Here is a 26,517-nt window from a genome sequence, read left to right as displayed (position 1 = left end):
AAATAAAACCATTTTAAGAAGGCAAAGGTGGAAGCTGGGTAGGGAGAACAGGTATTCGATTCCCAAGAAAATGTTCCACAGGGTAAAATGGAGGTTGAGGAGACACTGGAAGTTAATACAGCACTGTGGTTGGGTGTTGTTCTGGCTATTCTGAATAGCTATATCAGAAACTGAAATATGTGAACCAAATCAGAATAAACTAAAATCTACACTGGAACTTTTGTCTGTATCTTGAACAAAATTGAACCTGAGATTTTTTTCAGAAGTTAAGTATAAGTTGTGGGGGTTTTTTTTTGTTTTTTTTTACATAAGTCTCAACTTCCTATTGCCAGCAGAAAATCTCTTCTTATCCAAATCTGATCATACCCAAACACATACTGACTCCTTAATTCTACAACAAACTTCCTTTAAAATCATCATAAAACCAGCCCAGTGCTCACAACTAGTTCATCTTCAAATGCACAACTTCATCTTGTCTTTACTGCACTGATATAGTATCTATAGACACATGTGCAGTTGTAAAGCCTCCATCATTGTTTACTCCATCATAATACTTTTTACATACAGAGGATTATGTGCTTCAAATCTGATTGTTAGTTAAAAAAAATAAGGGGTAATTTCTTTATTTCTAAAAAAATTCAGTGAGAGATGGGTGAAATGTTGATTCTGTTAAAGTTGGTGGGAACTTTGTCATTAACTCCAGTAAGATTTCACCTGCAGGTTTTTCCCGTTGCTCTTCCTCACAAAAGTTCCAGTATCCAAATTCTGTGAACTGTGCCACTAGTTCTGTGATTCTGCTTGTCCTTTGTAGTTCACCTTTCTACCCTCTCCTCCCTTCGCATCCCATATCACTTTATAGTCCTTTTGACTCTCTCTACATCTTCCATGCTCCATCTTGACCCCTCAGTATTGTCCATCCTGCCCCTGTTTTGTGTTTGCTGGTTTGATTTGTAGTTGCTGATAAATATCAACATTTATAACGAACGGTGTCTGAAAGTGGAAGGGGTTAGTGAGTGTGAAACAAGGAAAGAGTATTGACTGTGAACCTGTGTGGGCAGTTGGTCAGGACATGCAGTTTGAGCTGAGCTGGACTATCAGTTTTCCACTGTGACTTCCTGGTCCCTCTGGGTGCTTGTCCACAGCCTCTACCCATCTGTGTCCTGCTTCTTAATTCAATAATCCCCCTGCAGTTCTCCCTACCCACAAATCTGACCCTATTCTTTACTGAAATTATTGTGACTTTTTTTTAATGTTTGTTTTAATAACAGACTTCTCTTGGTTCATGTGACTTCTGTTGCTCCTTCCCTGGAGCATGAGGAGGGAAACACTGCTCCAGGCTGACAGGGTGGAAGGACAGGAGCTTTCACTTGGTCTCCCCTCCTGCTGCTTGAATATTTAAAGGAACTGTCCCCTAAAATGTCTTACTTCTCTCCAATTATTTTTTAATCTACTGTTATAAGTAACACCTACGATTGTTCATTGCCTTTCTGTACAGTCAATTTCACAGTTTCTTTTATAGTTGAATCATTTTGCCTAGTTGTTTGTGTGAGGCTTTTCATCTAGGAAAAGAGGAGACAAGAATGCTTTTATAATGGGAAAATGTGATTTGTATAACCAAAAACATGTGCAGGGGATTCAGGGGCAGATTTAATATTTGAAACTGCTTTAATTTTGTGAAATTGGCAAGATTTCAAGTTGGCAGTGTCCTATAAATCCATCCGGCTCCATGGTGCTCTCTGATTTTATAGAGCATACAAAAATGTGATTTTTCTGACTGTCTCTTGAGTGGCCACTGTAAGATTTTTGCTTTCCCCTACCAACTTAAGGATTTCTGCAATGACAGCTATAAGTGAGAGTTGGGATTTAATTGGCCATTCTTCAAAAAAGTTCCCATTTATTCATACCATCCATCCAGTGCTCATTCATATCCTGAACTGCTCTTGACAGTTCACACATGGTGCATGGGTAAAGGGACAAAGGAAATGCTCCATTCTGAACCTTAACAAGGTAAGATGAGGGAATTAACTTTCTGTCATGGCTGAAGATGACAGCTGTTGCATATAGTCACCGCTTTACCAGTAACTTTTTATGACCCTGCAAACTTTTTTAGGATTTAACATAACAAATAGATGCAATTCAGAGACAATTAAAAGGCAGAAACAACATGCGATCAGAGAGTACAGTATATATCATTAAGAACAGAAGACGCACATAAGAATGGTGTCTCTCTTATCAAGAGAATTAAAAGTGGGCAGTGAAAAGGGAATGAAAAAACACAGGAACTGGAAGGTGTGAGAGAGAAAGAGAGGTGGCTTGTGTCTGTGTAACAGAGTGAAAGGGCTGACAATTCCTCATCCACAGAACACAGTTAAGAGTTCAGTTCTCTAGTAGCCTCCTTGAATATACTTAAAAATTTAATGAATAGAAAATAATAAAAAAGACTATTCTCTGTTTGAGCAGAATACAGTACCAGTGTCATGGTCCAGTGCTTGAAGCATGGCAATCAGAGCCAAGAATATCTAAATCCTCACCCCAGCTCAGCCTCTGACTCACTGTGATCTTGGGAAGTCCTTTTGGCTAAAAAAAAAAAAAAAAATCAAATATTTATTCATGAAGTTAGCTAGCTAAAAACATAGTGAGTGACCTAAATAACTGGCTTTGTTTTCCAAAGCTGTTGGGCATTCTCAACTTCTATTGAAATCAGGCATCTGTAATTATTTTAAGTGTATTTATTTACGGTAACTATCACTATCTGCTGCTTGCTCCAAAGAAGTCACAATCGAAGAAGAGACAGACAAGAGGGTTTAGGGAAAGCAGAATCTATATTGGAGTTTCTTATAGTGGCCATGCAGGTGATAGAATTTCAGATCCAAAATGCATTTCCTGTGTGTTCAGGTGTTCGTACCGCAGAGATGCATATACAAATGGAGGTTTCCTGCTGAAAATGAGTTAATGTTCTGGAATACGTACCTAAGGGATTTGACTGTTCAGTTTGATGAGTTGTTTATTTTATAAACTATAATATATTTTGGGGGGTGGTTTGATTTATTATTTTACAAGATAATTTTATTTAATGTTTGTTTAAACAGCTTTTTTGGGGGGAAAGGTGCCTATACAAAATGCACATGGTCAATAATTTATTTAGAAAAGCATGTTGTGAAATTATTATTAGATCTGCACATTTCCTCATGAATCACTCTAATAGAAAGGAGATAAGCATATTAATTCATTTGCTGCATTCCACCAATATTAATCTCTCAAATATTGTGTCTCCTCCTCCAGCCCTGGAGAGGATTACTTTGCATCTTTAGATACAAGTATTCAAACATAATTGTAACCTTTAGGCATTTTAAATACAAACCTATTACTGTTGTATGTGACTAATTATTTTAACTTAAATTCTGTTTTTGAGAGTAAAATGTATTCATGTTCATAAAAATACACTTTTAAAAAAGAAATAACCTTTCACGCACTTCACCATAGCTCACATTTATGCTGACCCTAACTTGCCATAACAGGCACTTGTTCTGGATCGATTGATAGTCTCAGTGAATGTTTTGTATAAGTCAGAACTATGATCCACAATAAAACCTCAATAATTCAGAATTCCTTGTTACAGAAAACAGAACCATGATCCTCAATCACTATTAATTGCATTGAAAAATTACCTGGATTATGTGAACCCGTAATTAACCAATTGTATTTGCTCCATGAAAGTTGGATAATCAATGTACTGTTCTGAACATGCAAAGGAAGGAGTGTTCTGATTTGTGAATCATGATAGGTTGCAAACTAATGAAAACATAGCAGAAATATTTGAAATAGTAGTGTGTGAAACCAATGAAAGTGTTCATTTAGAAAGGCAACTTTCAGAAGCTGCTTGAAATAGTATCATGCCTAGAGTTGATCAAAAATCGAGAATTCTTTTCCCCAAAATGTTCTGATTTTTTGCATCAGCAAGCCAAAACACAAAACAGTTAGTTTATATTTTGACCTAATGGAATCCAAGAGTCTTTCCCTTTCTCTCCCTTTTTCTTCTCTTCTCCCTCCCCTACTGAAAGAATCCGCTTGGCCATGAATCCTAGTTGGGCAGTTCTACAGAGAAGTTGCACAAATTATTGGGTAATCTGTCTGCAGTAACATGTGCCACTTTGCTCCATGAATTTTGGTGGAGAATCTGTCATCATGTGGCTAGTAATCTACTCCACCATCCCAGCCTGTGAAGGCAAAATTCCACAGAGTGGTGGGATTTAATGAAAGGGAGATGCATGTCAGAGGCAGAATCCCTCAACTTTTTCAGCCTCCAGCTCAGATTCTTAGTTGTAGGCAGGGGCGGCTTTAGCTTTTTTGCTGCCCCAAGCACAGCAGGCAGGCTGCCTTTGGCGGCTTGCCTGTGGGAGGTCCCCGGTCCCGTGGATTCAGCAGCTTGCCTGCGAGAGGTCCCCGGTCCCATGGATTCGGCCTAACTGCCGCACTTGCAGGGACCGGCAGGGCGCTCCCCGTGGCTTGCCACCCCAGGCACGCGCTTGGAGCGTTGGTGCCTGGAGCCGCTGCTGGTTGTAGGTTCCTCCATTTCACAAATACAATAGAATTTGTTATTGTCCTGTTTCATTTATATCCAAGCAAGTGTGTGTATGTGTATGTCTGTATTTTAAAATCCTCCTTCAGAATCTGAACCTGGACCCGAAATTTGCTGATTGAGTGTAACTTTGGTGCATTATTTCATTTTGGGAAAACTATTTTCTAAAAGAAAAACTGACTGTTCTAACTTTCCCCACCTTTTCGTAGAACTTATGCCCCTGAAACTTTTCTAACTTTTAGTTGCTATTGATTGCACTTTTAAAGAACCATTATATTATTTTATAAAGTGGGATAATCATTTTCTAATGTTGTGCATAATGCTCTTAAGTGAAGTCCATCCAACGTGCTTTATAGATTTTTAGACTTGTATATTTCTCCAACTACCTTGTATCCTGTTCATGATAGATTTCACACTGAACATAATGCTTCACAGGTTTTTCCACAAAAACTACTCAATCCTTTAGAATTTCCACAGTTATTTCCCTCACAAGAGATACTCCTGTATTTTTATTACTGTTTCTTCCAGAATTATTGTCTGGAAACATTTTATACAACAGATAGTCACTTTACCAATTGGATCAGAAAGCCATTATATTATTATCCACCCCTCCTGACTCTAATACAGGGGTGGCCAACCTGTGGCTCAGGAGTCACATGCGGCTCTTCAGAAGTTAATATGCAGCTCCTTGTATAGGCACTGACTCCGGGCTGGAGCTACAGGTGCCAACTTTCCAATGTGCTGGGGGGTGCTCACTGCTCAATCCCTGGCTCAGCCACAGGCCCTGCCCCCACTCCACCCTTCCCACCTCCTCCCCCCTTGAATCTCCTGCAGACTGTGAAACAGCTGATTGGGAGGCGCTGGGAGCAAGGGGTGGGGGAAGGAGCTGATGAGGTGCTGCTGATGTATTACTGCGGCTCTTTGGCAATGTACATTGGTAAATTCTGGCTCCTTCTCAGGCTCAGGTTGGCCAGCCCTGCTTTAGTAGATGTAATTAACTCCACTTAATGCAATTTTTTAAATTTTGTATTGTCCACTTGATTAACCACTTTAAGCAAATGCAATTGAAATGGAGTTGTCATGTTTTAGCTGATTGATAATGCTTTATTTTATAGCTAACTGTACTAGGTTACAAATACAAAGGCTCTGATAGTATGTCACAATTCTTTCATACCGATTCAGCAAAGCATTTAAGCAGATTGAAGCAGCTGAGCAAGCAGTCCTATCAACATGAATGGTTGGTAGTGATGTTCCATAGTATAAGTAAACTTCTCAAGTCAACAATGAACATTGTTACCATGGTATTCTGCAGGGCCAAAGCAATAGGTAAAATAACTATTATGATATTATATTGAGTGTTAAACATAGATGTCACCTGGAATTCCTGCAGTCTAGTTTGTGGAGAAAACCTGCAGGATCTTTGTAAAATTTTGTGGGGTTTCTATAGAAATGCTTTTTAGATCACTCTGTAACTTCTGGCAATTTGTATGAACTTTTGACACAGTGGGAAATATAGTCTGATGACCAGGCAGCCTGGGAATCCTGGCAAAGCACTTCTCTGACAGCTAGGGAGCCAGGCATCCCAACCAGTCTGGCTGTGAGAAACCAGCTTGCCTGACTGCCTGATTTCTGTCAAACATTTTTGACAGAATCAATACATTCCTGCAGAAGGGTTTGATTCTGTGGAATCAGCATTTTCCTACAGAGAACTCTTCCACTAGAAAAGTTTTGACCAACCCTCGTCTGTACAGTACTTTGAGGTCTTCAGACTGAAAACACTACAGAAGTGTCTAGTTGTTGTTTAACTCAAAATGATGAGCCTAATGAGCCTGCATGTTCTGCTATGACGAGCATATCAACCAGGCACATACCAGTAAGTGGTCTGAGTGGCTTGTTCACTTCAGCTTAGATGCAGATGGAACATTGGTTTGCAGCTCTAGTAGACAGAGTAGACTGACTTCTTTTTGCATTTCCTTAATGCTCCACTCTTCCACATCCATTTTTATATATTTAAATCTGGTTTTTAGTAGCTGATTTGACATAATTTGTCTATATAATCTATGCTTTGCAGAACCTGTATTTGACATGCTTGGGCATGTTCAAAAGCTTTTGGAGTTGATATGTTTGGTATGCAGTGATTACCCTTATTATTATTATTCCTTTGGCTTGTTTCAGAGATGTATCGGCAGCGTTGTTATTAAATAACTAAATGTTCTTATGAAAATTGTTTTAATTTTTTAAAATACCTCGAGTGAAATCATGACCAGATTTTAGTCAATAGGAGTTTTGTCACGGACATCAACAGGGATAGGATTTCATCCCTGGAACTGCAGGTAGTTGCTACATATTCAAAATAAATGTGTGATGTGCTTTTAGGGACCTATTCTTGTTCCTTTTAAAATCAATGGCAAAATTCTGAATTCTAAACAGTTAGATACTGAAGTGGGTTAAAACCATTCATCCTTTTGATGTGATTGCCCATTTTTGCCCTGAACAATTATCCCAATATTTGGGACCTTGCTAGGTTGTTTCCATTTGGAGGAGAAACTAATGATCTGAATCCGGAATTTCTTTAGTGCAATCCTATTTGTTAACAAAGAAGGTACACACAGTCCTGTTTCATGAACTCAGTAAGAACAAGTGTGAAGTGGTTTTCTTGCCCACTGTTTCCAAGCCTGCCTTTCCTGTGAGTCCTATGCCCTGAGGAGCCCTGACTCTGCTCCTTGCTAGGGCCCTGTTCACCATTGCCTGCTGGCCTTGTCTACACTGCCACTTACAGCACCGAAACTTTCTTTACTTAAGGGTGTGAAAAAACACCTCCCGAGAGATGCGTGTTTCAGCGCTGTAAAGTGGCAGTGTATGTAGTGCTGCAGCACTGGGAGCTATTCCCCTCGCAGAGGTGGTTTTATTACAGTGCTGGAAGAGCTCTATCCCAGCTTTGGAGCCACAGCTACAGAGCCCCATTAAAGCCCGTCGGCTGTGTAAACATACTGTCTGCTGGTATTATGGTTTCTTTCTGTCTCTCACACACAGCTGCAACCAGTTACTCCCCCCAACCCTGCATTTGAAATCAGTCTCTAGGGAAGCCCTTCAGCCCATATGGTTTAGCTGCTGCTCAGGCCTTGCTATACTCCACAAGGCTTCTGTTGCTTCAGCTATCACTAAACAAAAGGGAAATTAGTTGCTCCTTCCATTTAGCCTGAATTAAGGGTGTTTAGTACATCCATTAACTTTAATAAGGACTGTGACTGATCTATAGATCAAAGACATGCTTGAAGATAGCTGGTAACATCTTCCAGCATCACAGTACTGTGATCATGAGGATGAAGGTACAGTGGGCTCAGTTAAGAGTTCCTTGCAGTTTTAGAGGTATTGCTGGTTGCAAATATATCTCCTATAAGTAACATGATGAATAGCACTGGAACCAGTGAGATTTCTAAAACTGCAAGGAACTTAAATGTTGACTTTACTAATTTTATAATTTTTAGTGCCATAAGGTGAGTATGACTTCTATTTAATTTGAAATCTTATCTGGATCCTTGATTAACTAAATTACCTTACTTTTATGGCTGTTTGAAGTATACTATGAGAGATATGCAACTTTAGTTATTCTAGTGGGTCATTGTCTGTGTAATTGAAATCTATGATGTATGTTTTTCCCTTCATTGTACACACTTTGGTTATCTGCATCAAAGATTTCCAGATATGCATCTTTATAAAGCTCTGGAGATCTGTGATTATTTCCTATTTCCTTTTTTTTTTTTTTTCACCTACAAGAAAAATGTCTGTGTTGTCATGTTGTGCTGCATATGACATTTCTTATCTCAGGCGGTATTGTGCTTCCTAATCCATTTTCTACTCCTTTCCTGCCCTGTTAAGTCTCACCTTTCTTTAGACTGACAAATCAGGAAGCTTTCTAAGAAATAAAAATGCCAAAGCGTCTGTTATGCCATTCATATTCTATTACAGTTATATATTTACATGCATTTCTCCAGTCTTGTTTCTGATGTGGTTTGTTTGTTTACTTTTCAACACCTGACATTTCTTTGCACTGCCAATTTTACTTTCTTTTCATTTTAATGGTCATCCATTCTTTTATCCACAGACACTTCACAATCTGGGTATCGTTTATAGCATTAAAGCCTACAATTTCACTGAACAAACAAACACTGTTGTAAACAAATTGAGGGAAATGAATTTAGTCTTTTCAGCAAAGGGTGGCTGTAGCTGCTCAGCCTGAGCAGAAGTCACTGCTCTGATTTGGTATACCCCAAACTCAAAATGGCTACTCATCCAGAGATAAGAGCTAGCAGGAACTCGAGATTTCCACTTCATAGAAAATTGCAATATTTAGAAATTTGGTTTTGTTCTGATTCAGAATGATAACAGATTTTTCAAAATTTCTCATGAACTAAAAATCAGAAGAGCAATCATTTTTCTAAAACACTGCTGCATGGTGTTTCTGAAATGAACTACAGTTCCTGAGACCCTAGCAGCTTCTGATTGAAATTCACATTCTTGTCATTTTCACTGCTGGGCTTCAAAAGCAGCAGTGAAGCCGCCAAGACTGTCAAGTTCAGTCAGCAGCTGCTGGAGCTCCCTGGTTCTGGGGAAATTCCTCTGTGCAGAATGCACTGGGACTGAGGACCCTAAGGCTTCCGGACTCTCAGGCCAGCTGGTTCCCGGGGCAGCATAGAAAGTCAGATGTCCTGGGAGTCTGGAAGCGTGGGGTTCCCAGCTCAGTGCAGTTTGTTTGACAGTGCTGCCCTGGAGCTGTTGGCCCTGAAAGTCTATCCCTGAACTTCCAGGCTCCTAGCTTTGTGTCAGAGTCTGCAAGCCCTAAGAGATCCCAGGTTTTCCAAGCTCCTGGCTTCATGACAGGGAGCTTAGAAGCACTGAGATCCCTGGCTGCAACAGGAGTTCTCAGAACTTCCATGCTCCTAGCTGCAGGTCCAGAAGCCAAGTCCTTGTTAGAAGTTGCAAAGACTTTTCAGGCTTGTGACTTCATGGCAGTGCCAATGGGGTGGAGGGTGAGAAGGGACAGATGACTAAGCTGAATATTTCCACTTTAACGTTTTCTGAGTCAAGAATATTGACCTATTGTTTCAGTCAACATTCTTATTTTTTTTTCTAATTGGTCTCTTGCTTTTACATTTACAAGTCTGAAAAGACTTCAGTCCCGATCCTTGCCTCACTAAGGCTACATTGTACTGCTCTGAATCCTCAGGTGCCATAGAGCTTGAGATAGTCTAGGTGTAAGGGGTGCATGGCTGGGAAAGACTGGAACTTACCTGTGCTCTAGTGATCCCTGACAGTTGTAAATGTGCTTGTGCCATGTACAGCGGCACCAAAACTTATAGCCACTTTTGCTTCCTGTTCTCATCTCTCACCATCCCAAACTGTGGCCCCAAATAGGCAGTCCCAAGGATCTTATTCATATCTTTCAGCAGATATATTGAGTACAAAAAACAATTGTCATAAACCTAGTCCCAGATTTGGACCTTAGCGTCCAAAATATGGGGGTTAGCATGAAAACCTCCAAGCTTAGTTACCAGCTTGGACCTGGTAAAGCTGCCACCACCCAAAAAATTAGAGTGTTTTGGGGCACTCTGGTCCCCCCAAACCTTCCCTGGGGACCCCAAGACCCAAATCCCTTGAGTCTCACAACAAAGGGAAATAAACCTTTTCCCTTCCCCACTCCAGGTGTTCCTGGAGAGACACACAGAAGCAAGCTCCGTGAATCTAAACAGAGGGATTCCACCCTCCCCGTTTCCAGCCTTGGAAAACAGAAGTACCGAGAGCTAATCTCTCTTCTCCCCTCACCCAGAAGGAATGCAAAGTCAGGCTAGTAAATCTAACACACACAGATTTCCCCCTGACTTCTTCCTCCCACCAATTCCCTGGTGAGCACAGACTCAATTCCCTGGAGTTCCCCACTAAAGAAAAACTCCAACAGGTCTTAAAAAGAAAGCTTTATATAAAAAGAAAGAAAAATACATAAAAATGGTCTCTCTGTATTAAGATGACAAATACAGGGTCAATTGCTTAAAAGAAATATGAATAAACAGCCTTATTCAGAAAGAATACAATTTAAAGCACTCCAGCAACTATACCATGTAAATACAAAAAAAACATATAAATCACTATCTGATCTTTTGTACTTACAACTGGGAAACAGAAGATTAGAAAGGCAGGAAACAGAGATCCTCTCATAGCCGAGAGAGAGATAGCCACAAGACAAAGAACTCAGACACAAACTTCCCTCCACCCAGACCTGAAAAAGTCTGGTTTCCTGATTGGTCCTCTGGTCAGGTGCTTCAGGTTACCTCTTTCCAGGTGTAAGAGACATTAACTCTTAGCTATCTGTTTATGACAACAATGACATACAATTCAAAGTTAAAGATAGCAATTTTCCTCTTGTCTTCTCTGCTTATGCTGAAGTGATTCAGACCTCAGGTGCCACCTGACACAGGACTAACCAACTAATGCCCAGTTAGGATGAATATTTTACCAGCACACCATTATACTGTTCCCTGACTGGCTGAATTAAAATGAATATACAAATAAAACAAAAGAAACATTTTTAAAGAGTTCCTATTGTTGCTGAAGCTAGTTATCAGCTCCTTTTAAAGTTGTGACATTGCAGAGAACAACTTCACTTCGTGACTGACAGACACACACACTGTTCTGGATCTGGCATCAGATATGAAAATAATGAATTAATCTAAATAAACCCCCAAATGATAAAAAGTTAAAAATATGCTTCTCTTACCAACACCAAGAGTTTTCATTATTGTGAATGTATGTGCTGAATTGATGGTTGAGTCTGAAGAAATTCTGTAAAATATATTTTCAGTCTGGAGGATGTGAAGAGCTGTGTAAGGAAGGAAGAGAAGAATATAAAAAAAACTATTTGGCTCTGGTGTTTGTGGGCTTTCCTAGGGGAGACTAAAGTAATAGTGTAGCTCCTACAGCATAGCAGTGATTACAAAGCATTGCTTATGCCAATCTTTTCAAACTTGGTGCCTAAAGCTAGGTACTGAAAGCAGAGATTTTTGAAGGCATCCAAGGGAGCTAGGTGCCTACCTTTCACTGTAAGTCAATAAGAGATGTGTGCCTAACATTTGTGTCTTTGAAAAACCTCTCCCTAAGTCCATAACTGGGTACCCAAATAAGTGCCCCAGTTTTCAGTGGAGCTGAGCTTCCATAGCTTCTGCTTACTTTGACCAGGATTTTAACAATGGCTGCCTATACTTAGGCTCCTAAATCCTTGTATTGCTGCCTAACCATCCATTTAAGCCTAACTTTAGGCATTCTGTTAAACTCCGAGGTATTAGTGCTTCTAACATCCCTCTTGATATTTCTGCCTTGGCTTCACTGCACATGAATGTTTACATTATTAAAATAAAACTGATACGCACTTCCTGAATCCTTTGTGACTTCTGTATTCGCTCCTTCTATTCTGCAGTCCTCCTCCTTCAAACCTTTGCCTAGCCCAGTTTCCTGGTTCACCACCCTGCCTGCCCACTCTCCAGAGATTAGAATGTATTGTAGTTTGGTCCATGCTCACTCATTCTTTAGCTTGCTTGCTTGTACTTGGTGTTAAGGGTGTCAACTGCAGTAATGGGTATTTATGCAGAAAACTATGTATTGGGTACTGGACTGTAATCAATGTGCTCATTCATATATGTCACTGAGCAACTCTTAGATAATCATGATCACTCCTTTTCTGGACTTGATTTTAGCTGGCAGCCTCTCTAGCTCCTTACCAATGCCCTGGAGCTTCCCTGCCCCACTCTTCATCTTTGAACACAGAAGGAAGGAGGTTTCTCCTCTCCTCAGTCCACTGCCATAGTCTGTAACCATGCTTAGGAACAAATTTTATAAATAGAGCAACTAATATACGGGAGGGTGACATGAATTAGATCAAATAGTGTTCCAAATATATAATATACATCCTTGAATTTTAATAATGATTAATTATTGTAGATATTTCCAATGTTTGTTTCGAAAAACAGTACACCTCTACCTCAATATAACACTGTCCTCGGAAGCCAAAAAACCTTACTGCGTTATAGGTGAAACTGCATTATATCGAACTTGCTTTGATCCACCGGAGCGTGCAGCGCCTCTCCTCCCCCTCCGCCACTGCTTTACCCCGTTATATCCAAATTCATGTTATATCAGGTCGCATTATATCAGGGTAAAGGTGTATTTCCTAATTACTGAGGGTTTTTTTTAAATATCACTTACCAATAAATATTGAGAATCAGCCACTATTACTAGAAGTTTTATTTAAAATTCAAAAGCAGATAAATGCTAACTGCACAAGCTACATATTGGACAAAATCTAGAGGGAAAAGAATAATCTGCCCTAGTCTTCTATGAATTCAGAATAAAGAGAGGAGAAAAAAAATCCAAACATACATTTAAAAGGTTATCATTAAAGAATAGGTTAGCATTGCACTTGTGAACCTTTCTCCCAAAGGCTTTATTGATTCTTATGGTTCACCAACCAAACGTCAATAGGCCAATCCACCACAGCCACCTTTGCTGTATCTGCTGCTGTTCCTGTGTCTAGCATTTCTAATCCACTATCCATCAAAACACAACAATATAGTATCAGAACTCATTGCTAACTGGACTAGTATTAAACAAAACACCAGCTCCCTGTCTACTACTGCTACTTGTCCACATCTACTCAAATAATTAAATGACAAAAATTTGCATTAATCAATTCGGCTCCTATTAAATCTGTGACTGAAGAGTTCCTAGCTATGGTAGGAATTCTAGGCTGAATCATGTTTGTGTCCTACAGGCACAATTATATTGAGTGCAGAGGGATCTACTAAACAGAATCATAAGTATACACAAAGGGTGAGTATGAGCTACAAAGCTTGGATCTGAATTCGCACAGATTTGAGGGTATTGGATATGGTGTTTTGATTTTAACCCATCTCTTATATACACACGTCGGAATAAATTCTTACTTGTCATTCTGGTTGGTGTACAATCCAGGTTGATATACTGGAGTAAGGATTTTTGCTAATTTTGACCTTCTGTTGCCATATAACTATTTACTTCATTTGAGGATTCTGGTTCATATCTGGTCCAACTTAGTAGTGATCAAAACTGTTACCTAATGGGTTTTGGTAGCATATCTGAAATCTATTGGTGGTCTCAATCAGGTTCTCCTAAATGGGGAATCACATAAATAAATCATTAGGCAGATCTGTCCTGGGTGTGAGGCATTTTATGTCTCTTTAGAAAATCCCAGTCTGAATTCATTGTTCCCAGGGGCAGGAGTCTCTTGCCCCAATAACTGAAATTCATTGGAAGATCTGTAAATTAATCTTGATCTGTTTCTGAGGAGATGATATTTTTGGGTAAAGGTGAAGCATCACTCGAGCTTCATGACAGCCTTACCAATCTCCATAATCCTTGAATTCATACACCTTGCCTGCTATAAATCATTTATCTTTAATCCTATCCAGCTATTCATGTTGTTCTCCTGTGATTGGCAGTAAACTTGGAAACAGTGTCCTGGAGTTTAGGTAATGAATTTTTATGCTTACCTTTCCCAGAGGTGTTTCAAGATTTCCATAGGTAGCTGGCTAATCAGACTTTGCTCGGCCTGATTAACCAAGATAAGAGTGTTTTTTTAAGAAACAGTTTGATAACAAACTACTTATCTCCTCCATCTCAAGATTAAGGCATATTGGAAAAAATAACCTGTAAATGCCATTATTTTTTTCTGTATTTTATAAAAAGGATTTTTTTCTACTCTACCTACATTGAAAAGAAGCCTGAAAATGAAATTCTGTGAAAATAAGGAATATTATACAATTGTTATTAATGTGCTGGGTTTTTTCTCTTGAGACAGAAATATGAACTCTAATTTTTCACAGATTGGGAAATCAATCTGTTTTCTTTCTGAAACACTATTTTTCCCCCCTGAAATTAATAACAATTTGGGAAGGCATGAAAGCAATCTTCACTGTGCTATTCAAGAATGCAGATATATAAATGTTATTGCACTATTTATAATAAATGGCAGTGTCTCAGAAATTCATCTATAGAAATTAGTGTGTGTGTGTATGTGTGTGTGTATATATATATTTTTTTAAAGTTGCTGTGCTGTCTGTCTCAGAAAGATCTTTCCGAATCAAATAACTTCCTCCATAATGGAACACAGCAGCTGCTTATTCGTCCTCCACCTTCACGTTGAGATATGACTCCAAAGGTTTCTTTAGAGATTAATAATTAAAAATTGCTATGACTACCAATGTCATTGTGTCCTACTTTGCATTATTATCATTTTAAATATTTATACTATTATAGCACCTAAGGCTCTGCAATCAGGACAGATACCCAAATGTGTTAGGTGCTGAACAAACATATGTGAAGACACAATGCCTGCAAGGAAGAGTTTACACTATAGAAATTAATGTATCTTATACTTAAATAAGTTCTATCTGATCGCCAATGTAATGTAAATTGATTTAATTATTGCATATTTTGAAAGTTCCTTCTAAACAGCTGCGTTGTTTTCAAAAGTGCTTAAATCCCATTTACAAACATGACTTATGCACTTAACTGCCTAAGTCCCATTGATATTCACTGGAAGTCATAAACATTTGGTAATTATCACCAGAGCTATTAATTTTTCCACTTTAGTGCTATGTATGTGTTAATATTTTTAAGTTGGAACAGTCTATTTATATGCTATAATATGCCCTAAAGAATTACATGAAAGATAGAATTCATGGTATGCTACTTTGAACAATTTTGTGTTAAATCAGCTATAGTAACCCAGAGTTTTATTTATTGTGTAGGAATTTTTCATTTTTAGTTGTCTTTTTTTCTTTCTTAGTGACTCTCTGGATATGACTTCTGTAGTTGGAGATCAAGAGGTTTGAACATTTACAGAACTCAGAATTCGGTTTTGCTTCAGCCATCTATATAATGCAAAATGTTTCAAAATGAAGTTCTCAAAATGTCATTAAAAAGTACAAAAATATGCTTTAGTAGTTAACATACAATAGCATAGAGTTACCTGTAATGCATCAAATCTTTCTATTTCTTGAAAGCTACTTTGCCACCAATTTGATGCCAAAAGTGAATAGAATCAACCCCGTAATGAATCTAAGCATACATTTTTTCAGAGGATGGAGAGGAAAATCTTATTTTGAGAAAGGAGGATGGGCGAAGATAGGGACAGATATAACTAAAACAGGGGTTCTCAAACTGGGGCTTGTGAGCTGTCAGCCTCCACCCCCAACCCATGTTTCACTTCCAACAGTTATAATAGTGTTAAATATAAAAAAAGTGTTTTTAATTTATAAAGGATTCACAGGTTTGCTGTATACCATTTTCTAATCCAAAGGTTATTTAACCTTTGAGCACTTCCCTCCCACCTTTATTGATTTCTTCAAAATGTTTCTTTTTACCAGCAATATGTTGTCTGTTGGCAGAGGGTAACTTATTGACAAAATATGAACTGCTTATGACAAGCCACTTTTGAAATATGAGGCTTATAAAATTGGCTGGTATATCACTTTATGAAAAGCCTGACTTCTTTTTGACATTGGATACACCCAAAATAGACTGGCTTAGAAGCTCCCAGTTTCGTTACATTCGGTAGTCCTCAATAAGAACAAATACATGGGTTAACTTAAGGTGATTTGCTACAGAAAATCAAAACTCTGAGATCCCTCTAAAATCTTAGCAGTGCTAGTTATTTCCTTAATAAATCTCACATAAATTACAAAGATCAGCTGGGAGTGCAGAAGGAGGGAATCATTTATTATTTGGGGTTTTCATCTGTTCTTTTTTTAAGTTCTGTATCTGAATCCCAGATTCTTTCTGATGAACCATGTTATCCAAATAACTGAGGGTTCAAGAGACACAATATTACATCATATATTAAAATGAATGATGAAATTAGCATTATGAGTTTCCACTCACTAGTACATCTCAGTGGCAGATCAAGGCTCTAGAACTAGCACAAATCTGTCTTGCAGGCTATGTTTCCAAAAGCCACTCGTAATTTTTGAATGCCACAATTTGAGTGTTCACCTTTTCACCTTTTAAAAGGCTCTAGTTTATAGAACACAGCTCTCTGCAAGATTATTTCCTATGTAACATGTTGCAAGTTGTGCTCCCCAAATCAGTAGTCACTTTTGAAAATGTACAAGTCTCCAGCAGTAGTAGCTTTTCAGCAGTGACTTGAAAATGTGCATTGAAATTATAATGGGTGAACTTCCTAGAGTTTGAGAACAGGTTTTGCAAACTGTGTAAAGTCTTCTTGAGCCCTAGTACTTGATTTGTGATGTTTAAGATTGTAACTGTTTCCATTTTAAATTCTCCTTTGACCACCAGTCTAACTTTTTCAATGCATTCTTTTTAGTCTATGCTTTCTTATGTTTTGTCTCTAGTCTGACAATTTTTGGGAAAGTTTGAGGCTATTCAGAAAGGGTCATTTCTGAACGTAGAACTTAAAATAAAGGTGTTTTTAATTTTTTGGAGACATTTCCAGTACTTTTTGTCTAAAGCATTATTTAAAAAATGGGTTGGTCTAGAAACTCTGAGAAACTTTCTTAAATAGTCTAGTTTTTAGGAATAATTTTAAACAACGTATGGATAATTCTGAGAGGTGTCATGTTTCTCTTGAGTTGGTAAGTTTTGCTTTGTTTTATGTTTTTTTTTTGGTCTTGGACAGCTTAAGGATCTTAAAATTGTCTACATACCTGGTGGTACTTTTAAGCTCTGCCAGGCAAATGGTTGATTAAGAGAATAGTTTTACTCAGGTTTCGGGGCAGAATCTGAATGCAGTAGGATAGCACAGGTTAACAGATGATGATTCAATATTTGGGCATAGAGTTTAGAAGAAATAAAAGCAAAATCACAGCCAGAATGACTTTCAGATCCCTAGTTGGTTTTTTCATGTCTGGCAATAGATAATCAACTATTTCTTGTGACTAAATATTCCAAAGAATATAGCCTCTTTTCCCCGATTGCCAGTCTATCTTGATATCTGCATGTTGTAATTATTTGTGTATTTGCCTAATAAAATGGACAAACCATTTTCAGCATATGGGTGTAAGGATATGGGGAGTAGAGCCTAGGTTTGCAGATCCTGGGACTACTGATATTCTCACAGTGCACTGTGGATAATAGGTGCCACAGGGAATACCACCCAAGGGAGCTAGAGTGACAGGACCTTTGGCCCTCTGGTTGGCCAACTGCCCTATTTAACCCTAAAGAGTCTCCCTGGAAGTTGTCTGGACAACAATTTAGACTTCAGCCCTCCTGCAACTCCTGACCTCAGGGTATGATTGGAAGCCAGACTCTGACCATGACTCTTTGTTTCCAGACTCTAGCCTCCTACTGCCTCTCCTCTCCAATTTCCAACCCCACCCTGACTTTTACCCCAACTCTTGTTTTTTGAACCTGGCTATGGTAATTCCTCTGACCCTTGTTCACTTACTACTGTCCCTGATATATGGACTCAAGCCCAGCTGTGACTTCTAGGACAGAGCATTTATTTCCTGGTACCTTAAAGTTTGCCCAGATCCACTTCTGACCCTTCTATAGAAGCCCCTTAACAGGGATGTGGAATGGATGGAGTCTACTATCACCCATGGGACCCCACAGGATACCAGATCTGCAGGAGTGGGTTTGGAAACTGGTTTGGAAACTGCCAGAAGTTCAGGGGATTCCTGAATCAGTGTTGTTGCCTTTTCCTGCTCTGCCCTTGAATGTACTAGACCAAGGTGGGACTTAGTGATGAGTTGGCTAGCTGGCCTTCCCGGAAGCATTTCCTGCAATTTTCTACAACCCTCATTGTGCTCGCTTAGCGGAAGCTGCACTCTGAAGGCTTCAGCAAGGGGAAGGACCAGTTGCCTCATGTCCAGTTCCATCGGCTCACAGCTGATGAATGCAACTGAGGCAGCCAAACTGCATCGCTTTCAGTGTGGACTTAGTGAGGAAGTAAAAAATGAGCCAACCCATGCTGAGACCCTGACCTTCTTGGATGCTTTCACTGATCTCTCTCTTTGCATTGATAACTGGCTTTGTGAATGAAAGGAGAAGAGGAGGGGTACCCTGCTACCACTTGATCCACATCAAAACTCCCAGGGTCCAACTATTTACTATTGCAGGTTGATCTGGGCCACTGATGGTTGACCTTAGAAGAAAAGGAATGGTGACGACATAACATACACTTTTATTGTGAAGCACAAACACATGCCATTGCCTCTTGCCTGTTTTGGATGTCTACCTGAAAGGAATTGGGAAATGAGCGAGCCCAGACCATATGGGGCCGGCCTGGGCACCACCAAGGCACTGCATTCTGATATTATCCCTAACCCTCAAGAGAAACCTGATCCAGGATACCTGGGTCCTCCCCACACTTATGAGCACAAATAAAGTTACATGCTACAGATGGGGCCAAATTGATTTCCACTTCAGTGAACCCTGATTAATTCCAGGTCTACCAGTAATTTCATAGATGGTAAAGCCGCTTGAGTGCTACAATTCCCAGTCAGTTTAAAGCTTACATCAGTCCTTGTAAAGTTGATAGATGAATCCCTCCTGTCCTTGTGTCAGTAACACAGGAAATAGTACCCCCAGAGACTGTAATTCCAGCCCACTTGGGAAGTGCTACAGGTCTATGTGATCCATTCTCCATACTTCCCTCTAATACTTGGCACTGCCTGTTCGAAGGAGTATGTCCCTTGCATCTTTTTGTGAGAGAAGAGGATCAACTTTCCCTCTAAATACTACCCAGGGGTCTGCCAGCATGCAGCCAGCTCCAACCCTCTGGTCCTGGACTCCTGCAGCCAATCAGAAGTGACAGTGCCTGTGAGGGAAATCTAGATGGTGGCAGCTAGCCAGAAGACATCACGCCCAACCCTGAGTCCCCATCTTCCTCAAAAATATTGGGATTATGCAGATGTTTTTTAAAAGAAAAATGCAGACACACTACCTCTGCACTGGGATTATGATTGGCACATAGACTACAATCTGGGGAGAAGGTCCCATGTGGAGGGATTTATGCAATGGCAATGCCCTTTATGCATACATCCAGGACAACCTGGCCATGGGCTGCATCTGGTGCTCCACCTCCCTAGCAGAGGCTCTGGTCCTTTTCATTATGAAAAAGGATGGAATGTTATGCCTTTGTGTAGACTAGTGGACCTTAAACCAGGTGATGGTCTGAAACTGATATCCCCTGTCCTTAATCTTGGAGTTATTAGATCATGTGTGATCTGCCAGAATTATCACCAAATTGGACCTCCAGGATGCTTACAACCTTGTGGTCATCAGGGCTGGAGACAAATTGAAGACTGACTTTCAAACACACTCTGGGCAATTTGAATATTTAGTAATGTCATTCAGGTTGACCAGTGCTCCCACCATCTTTCAATGGTTTGTGAGCGACGTGTTTAGAGAGATCCTGAACCAGTATGTAGTCAACTATCTCAATGACGTACTTGTGTTTTCAGACAATTCTGAACAGCATTTTTACTACATTCATTCCATCCTTGAAAGATTGCTGAAGCAAACATTGGAAAAATGACCAGTTCTCCACAGAATTCTTGGGTTAAATCCTTCCCCCTGAGGGCATCAAGATGGACCTCCCAGAAGACAGAGGCCATCCAGCCTGATTCTACAGTGTCTGACCCTAGCCTGACTTTGACTCTGACTCTTGCATATTGATCTCAGCTCCGGTGATTCCTCTGAACCCTGCTCACTGACTACCATCTCTGACATTTGGACTTCAACTCAGCTGCGACTGTTAGGCCAGACTGTGTATGCCCTGGTCCCTTACAATGGGCCATTTGCAAACTCTTCATTTTGACCATTTGTTGCTTGCGGTATATGTTTAGTCATGTGATACTGTATCTGGCATTCTGATTAGGTGGCCAACCTTTTTAAACAGGAACATCATGGATGGCAATGGAGAATAACACATATCTTCCTTCTATCAGAGGGGTAGCCATGTTAGTCTGGATCTATGAAAGCAGCAAATAGTCCTGTGGCATCTTATAGACTAACAGATATTTTGGAGCATGAGCTTTCATAGGTGAATACCCACTTCGTCGGATGCATGTAGTGGAAATCTCCAGGGGCAGGTATATATATGCAAGCAAGAAGCAGGCTAGAGATAACAAGGTTAGTTCAATCAGGGAGGATGAAGCCCTCTTCTAGCAGCTGAGGTGTGAAAACCAAGGGAGTAGAAACTGATTTTGTAGTTGGCAAGCCATTCACAGTCTTTGTTTAATCCTGAGTTGATGGTGTCAAATTTGCAGAGGAACTGAAGCTCAGCAGTTTCTCTTTGAAGTCTGGTCCCGAAGTTTTTTTGCTGCAGGATAGCCACCTTAAGATCTGCTATGGGGTGGCCAGGGAGGTTGAAGTGTTCTCGTACAGGTTTTTATATATTGCCATTCCTAATATCTGATTTGTGTCCTTTTATCCTTTTCCGTAGAGACTGTCCAGTTCCTTATGTACTTATATTTGTTCTTGGGGGGAATATGGATATTCCTGTGAAAATCAATTTTTGCCAGACATTTGGGCAAACAAAATCCTGTTTAAATGTTTGCAAATAGTGAATAAAAAGATTTGAAAAAGATGAAACTAAAATGCTGTTCAGAACACAAAAATATTCACAGAGATTGGTTTTGGTGGTTTTTTTTTCATAATTTGTCTTGTAGAATTCAACCAGCCGCAACTTGGAGTGAGAAAAAAATAATTAATTATTTTAAAATAAGTATGTTTTCCACGACAATCTTTCAATCATTGATGCTGTAAACATGGAACTCAAATGCTATTTTTGCAGTCACTTTTTAAGAGTAGAACTGAACTTCAAAGTGCAAATATAATCAAACAATAAAAATAGATTCTACATAATATTTTGTCAAAGATGAGTTTGTCAGAGAAATTGGACAATGAAAAACAATTGGTAATGAGTCAATGGAATAATTTAGTGGGCAATGCTAATTAAAAGAAAAAAATACGACATACGATTTCAAAATCTTAAGTATTGGGGAAACAAGTGATTTGAAGGGTGAAGAAAAATCAGAAAGGTGAATCAAGATGAACCAAAGGCAAAGTTGGCCATGTTGGGCCAGATGCCTTTTACCTGCTCAAAAATATATAATGTCTGCTTTCGTGCTTTTCAAATTCCAAGAAGGAGAATCAGGGACCACCTTGTAGTGCTATTGCATCAGTGATAAGAATAAATGAATATGCGAACTGAACTTTTTCTGCCTCTTAGCTAAGCTAGGAGAGATTTGACAGTAAAACCTCCTTGTTATGGATATCTCTTGGCCTTCTGCCAATGCTTATGTTTAAGCATTGTTGGGATTAATGATAAATTTCTTATACAACAGTCTTTTTACATCTTGATTTACTGAACTGAGTGCAGGAGGTACATTTTAATGACAAATAACAAAGGAACTACTTGAAAGAGCTACCACATTACTTACATTTTTACAAATTGTTATTGACTTGAATGTTGGATTAGATCAACCTTTTTTTGCTGCTGGCATATCATGGCTATGCACAGAGAATCAGATCTGCTTTGTCTTCCTGCAAAAGCATCTATACATGCTGGTAATGTCCAAGTAAAGAGATAGCATGTGATTACTAGACTTATACTATCACTTCTAACATCCATAAACTTTGTTTTTGTTAAATATCTTTCATGGACATCATAAAGCTTAGGCTATGTAGAACAGTGACTTTCTGAGGAGTCAGGGTATTCAGACGTTAGGTAAATGTGAAAGGTGAATGCATAATCATCAGAAAAACCTGTGATTTTTCCACAGAACCAAAGAGTATTAAAATGTTGTATAATCTATAACTAGTAAACTACTAAGGTTGCCCATGTGAGCTGCAGTGTTAACATGGTCCAAAAGAAAATATGGCTTGCTTTATTTTCTGTTCCTTGTCCTACCTAATGAAGGGCACTCAGTTTGACTGCACAGTACTTTCAGTTACACTGAAGAGGAATTGCCTAAGAGAAATCTGTATGAATGAAAAAACGATTACCATATGAAACCTTGTCTCTTTCTCATTGGTATGCAAGTCTGATAGGAAAGTTTGGAGCTGAATATAATGCTTTAATTAGACTCCAGAGGACTCACATGGACAATCGACTGCTCATTAGTCAACTTCCTTTGAAATTGATTGGGGTTTTTTCGACTGCATACTCTCTAGTATGGAAACAGAAATGATCTATGTTAATATATTTTCCAGATATTGCAACTGCCTATCCAGATAAGAAGTCAATCTTAATGTACGTGACATCACTCTTCCAAGTTTTACCCCAGCAAGTCACCATTGAAGCTATCCAGGAAGTGGAAACATTGCCACGGCAATCAAAGGTCACTAGAGAAGAACACATACAATTACGTCATCAACAACGCTTCTCTGAACAGGTGAGTGTCACACTTCATGGCAACTGCAGTTGTTTTTCCAGTCAGTGATCCAGCAAAGCAGCCATGCTCAGGCTTCCAGCTCCCCAGCTGTTGCTTCTCTTCCGTGAAGACCTGCATCTCTCTCCCTTCTGACCATGATATTTCCAGACTGTGCTGTTGTGTGCCTTCACTGTATGTTTCCCAGCAAAGGCAGTCCGCCTAAACACACCTGCTTGCTTTCTCTTCAGAGACTGATAACAGCATAATTGCTACAGATATAAGTTACTACACTGAGTTTTCTAAGCAATTACACTTTATTTTTAAGGTAAAAAGCATTACAGAGAAAATATATTAAAACAATAAATGAACCTATATACATGCTAATAAAACTTACCAGAGATCACCCCAACTCCAACATGGGGGATCTGGCAGTATGAGTCCTTCAGCTCCTCACCATAGGAGAGTCCTTGTGAACCTAGAATTTCTTCACAGCTTTAGCTCAGAACAAGCACTCCCATGACAAGTTTAGTCTATCCTTTTATCTGGAGTTTCCAGAAGCAGTTTGTTAATGTTCAAACAGTCTATCTCTTCAGGGCATATTTTCAAAAGGTTGGGTTTGGAGGGAGAGAATTTGAATTCCCCTCACCTCAAATTATTTCCTAAGGAAATACATTTGACTCATTTCCTAAAAGGCCTTTGTATTTCCTTCTATCTTCCAGAGATTGCATTTATCTTGTCTTCATGCTAAAGAAGTTTCATACATCTCTCAATAGTGTACACACATTTCAGTTTGTAATACCAGAACTGCAGAAATGCTACCCTTAATTCAGTAAGGTTTGTCCAGGATATTACAGGATATTGTTTGTCTGTCTGTTACAGTGAGTTCTTTCACGTTCCTACTCACAACATGAGTTTTAAGAGGGCCAGAGAGAGAGAGAAGAGAGAATATCTGTAGGCATATCTGAAACTTCAGTGAAGAAATGTATCAGATAGAAATGTCTGCATGAACAGTGCTTTGTATTGCTTTGCATGCTGTATTGGGCTGTTTTAAAGTAAAAAATCAGCAGATTTTTGCTTTGTATTTCTACTTTCTAATATCAGATATATTCTGTTCAAAAGCATGTCATAAATATTTTGGTTTTTGAGAAGGAGCAGAATTAAAGGTAAGAGTGTTATACTTGTTATTTAATAACATTTGCAGTTCCTCTTTTTTAAAAAAAATGCTGTACCATTCTAACATATCAATAATCTAAACGATGATCAGTTGCAATAAAAATACTGTTTATATGAAGTAACTTAGGCATAAGACATGGAATAACTGTTGTCTATTCTGTTTATTAAATGTGTTTTCATTGGTTGATGTTTAATTTAAACTGACTAGTATTTGAACTCAGCTGTGCTCATCTACAGTTTGCCCTTTTAGAGCACCAAAGCACACAGGCACTTTCTCTTGTGCTTGCTACCTCAGTTTTGCTTCTGAATCCGCCTTCAGCCAATCTCTGCTGAAGTGTCTGGAGACTTAGACTTAATTTACTCACTCCATTGAGTTAACTCTTGCTTATGGGAGACTCGGTCCCATTCGTGGTGAATGCTGGCTTCATTTATTCAAGACTTACTACCAGGCTACTTTTTTTCAGCTTTAGCTGGATTATAGAGAAAGATCTTTCACTTAGTACTGGCATTATGCCTGGCAGCTCAAGTAGGAGTCTTTCTGACTTTCATGAAGGGATGTCAGACTAAATGAAAACACCTCTCTACTTTCTGCGTAAATTTGACTGCTGCATGCTAGCGCTATCTCTAAGATTAACTGCTGGTGCCCTCTCTTATTTCTCTTCTTTTGTTCTTGAAAACAATACTCTACTTCTGTACTATACATGTTTATCAATCTATGTCTGCTTTTTTCCCCTTAATTTCTCCTTCTTAGATCACAGTCAGTGTAGCACAAGGTCGCGTGCACACCCCTTCACCTCCTCCTAAACCTCACTTCAAAAGCTATGCGTACACACAAGCTGCTTATGTCATGTCCCCTGACCAAAAAGGGAGGCAGTTCCCTCCACAGGTCTGTCAAAATTACTGTTTGTTGTGAAAATTATTCTAATCTGCCTGTGCTTGCTGTGAAATTGTGTATGTACTTTGCTTTTTCCTATCTCAGTGATCTACCTTTTTCAATTTTGTTAGGTTCTGTCAAGTGGTGCCTTTTTGCTGAACACTTCAATCTGACTGGCAAAAATGTGTCATGCTATTTTTTAAAATGTTAAGCAACGTTCAAATACTGACATGCTGTTAGAAATTGTCGTCTTTTTTTTCTGTTGTACTTGGTTTTAGAAATGTTAAAAAGAATTGATTTTAAAATCCAACTCCAATGTAAATGTAAGAGGTAATAAACTCACTTGATAGTCAATGTTTTTTAAGGTAGTTTGCTTCTAGAAAAGCAGATATCTTCGATTTTTTTTTGTGTTCATTAAAGAAAATGTTGCATAATGATTTTCAGTGAGCTCAGGTAGTTGAGGGGAGAGGACAGGGAAAATATTCACTATGAATATTCTTTATATGACCTGATTTAAATTAGATAATAAAATACTGTAGATATACCATAGTTTTAAATATCCTACAAACAGATTCCCTCCAAAGTCAAGATCAGAGACCGTACACCCCCTTGAATGCATTCAGTGCAACTCAGTGCAGTGAGAAAAAGAGGTTAGGAATCCTCTTACTAGATATTTTCAGATTTCTCATTATTACGTAGTTCAAAAAGTGTAAGAACTGTAGTGTCATGTAGATTGTAATAAAATGCATAATGTGGTATGATTGCCGTGAATTTCTTTTGGAAAAGAAAACTGCATCTATTTGGCCCAGCATAGCAATTTGATTTCTGTAGTGGGGGAGCCAGCCATTCTGTCTAAGTTATAAAAATGTATTTGAAAATAACATTTTTAATTCAATGCCCTGTTTGAGTCTTCTGTTATGGTGTCAGATACTTTGCTGAACACTGACATCATTTATGGAGCCCATGCAGAAAATCCTTTACAAATTTCCATATACCTTTGCTGAAGAGGTAACATCAATCATGCTACTGTAATGATTAATAAAACAGTTAAAGTGTTTAATATTGACACAGTTAATTTCTTCTACTGAAATATTAAACTAATACTATAGCAGGATGGAAACTGATGATTTAGCTTGACTTTTCGTAATCATAGTCACCATTAGATATTTTTTAACCTTTAGAACAATACACTGGAAGTTAAATAATTCACAAAAATATCTCACAGAGTAACAGGACCTATTTGCATCATTCAATCCTTGTTCCTATGTTCTAGTCCTCAGAAAACAACAAAAGTTATAAATCTGGGATTTATATCTTCTATGTGTTCAGCATTATGATAATTACTTTATTTGGATTCTATTGTAGGAGGAACTGTACAAATATTTCTAATTGCTTTTCCCTGTACCCCAAAAGAGCTTACAGTATAATAGTTAAGACATAACAGGTGGATGAGACAAACAGGATGC

The 26,517-nt window shown here is 38.8% G+C and overlaps 1 protein-coding gene across 9 annotated transcripts in view; it reads left to right on the top strand.

Annotated features, from left to right (window-relative positions):
- The window catches only part of DMD (dystrophin), a 1,715,077-nt gene that overhangs the window by 286,532 nt on the left and 1,402,028 nt on the right, over positions 1-26,517 (top strand). For 8 of the 9 annotated variants that reach the window (XM_030575515.1, XM_030575505.1, XM_030575496.1 and 5 more), the window contains 2 exons: positions 22,844-23,025; positions 24,929-25,063. In XM_030575515.1, coding sequence (XP_030431375.1) covers positions 22,844-23,025; positions 24,929-25,063 — 317 coding nt within the window. The remainder of the gene's footprint in view (positions 1-22,843; positions 23,026-24,928; positions 25,064-26,517) is intronic. The other variant, XM_030575489.1, reaches the window with a different exon arrangement.

This window comes from Gopherus evgoodei, chromosome 1, assembly GCF_007399415.2.
Source record: "Gopherus evgoodei ecotype Sinaloan lineage chromosome 1, rGopEvg1_v1.p, whole genome shotgun sequence".
NCBI classification, from domain to species: Eukaryota; Metazoa; Chordata; order Testudines; family Testudinidae; genus Gopherus; species Gopherus evgoodei.
This window is presented reverse-complemented; position numbering and strand designations above follow the sequence as displayed.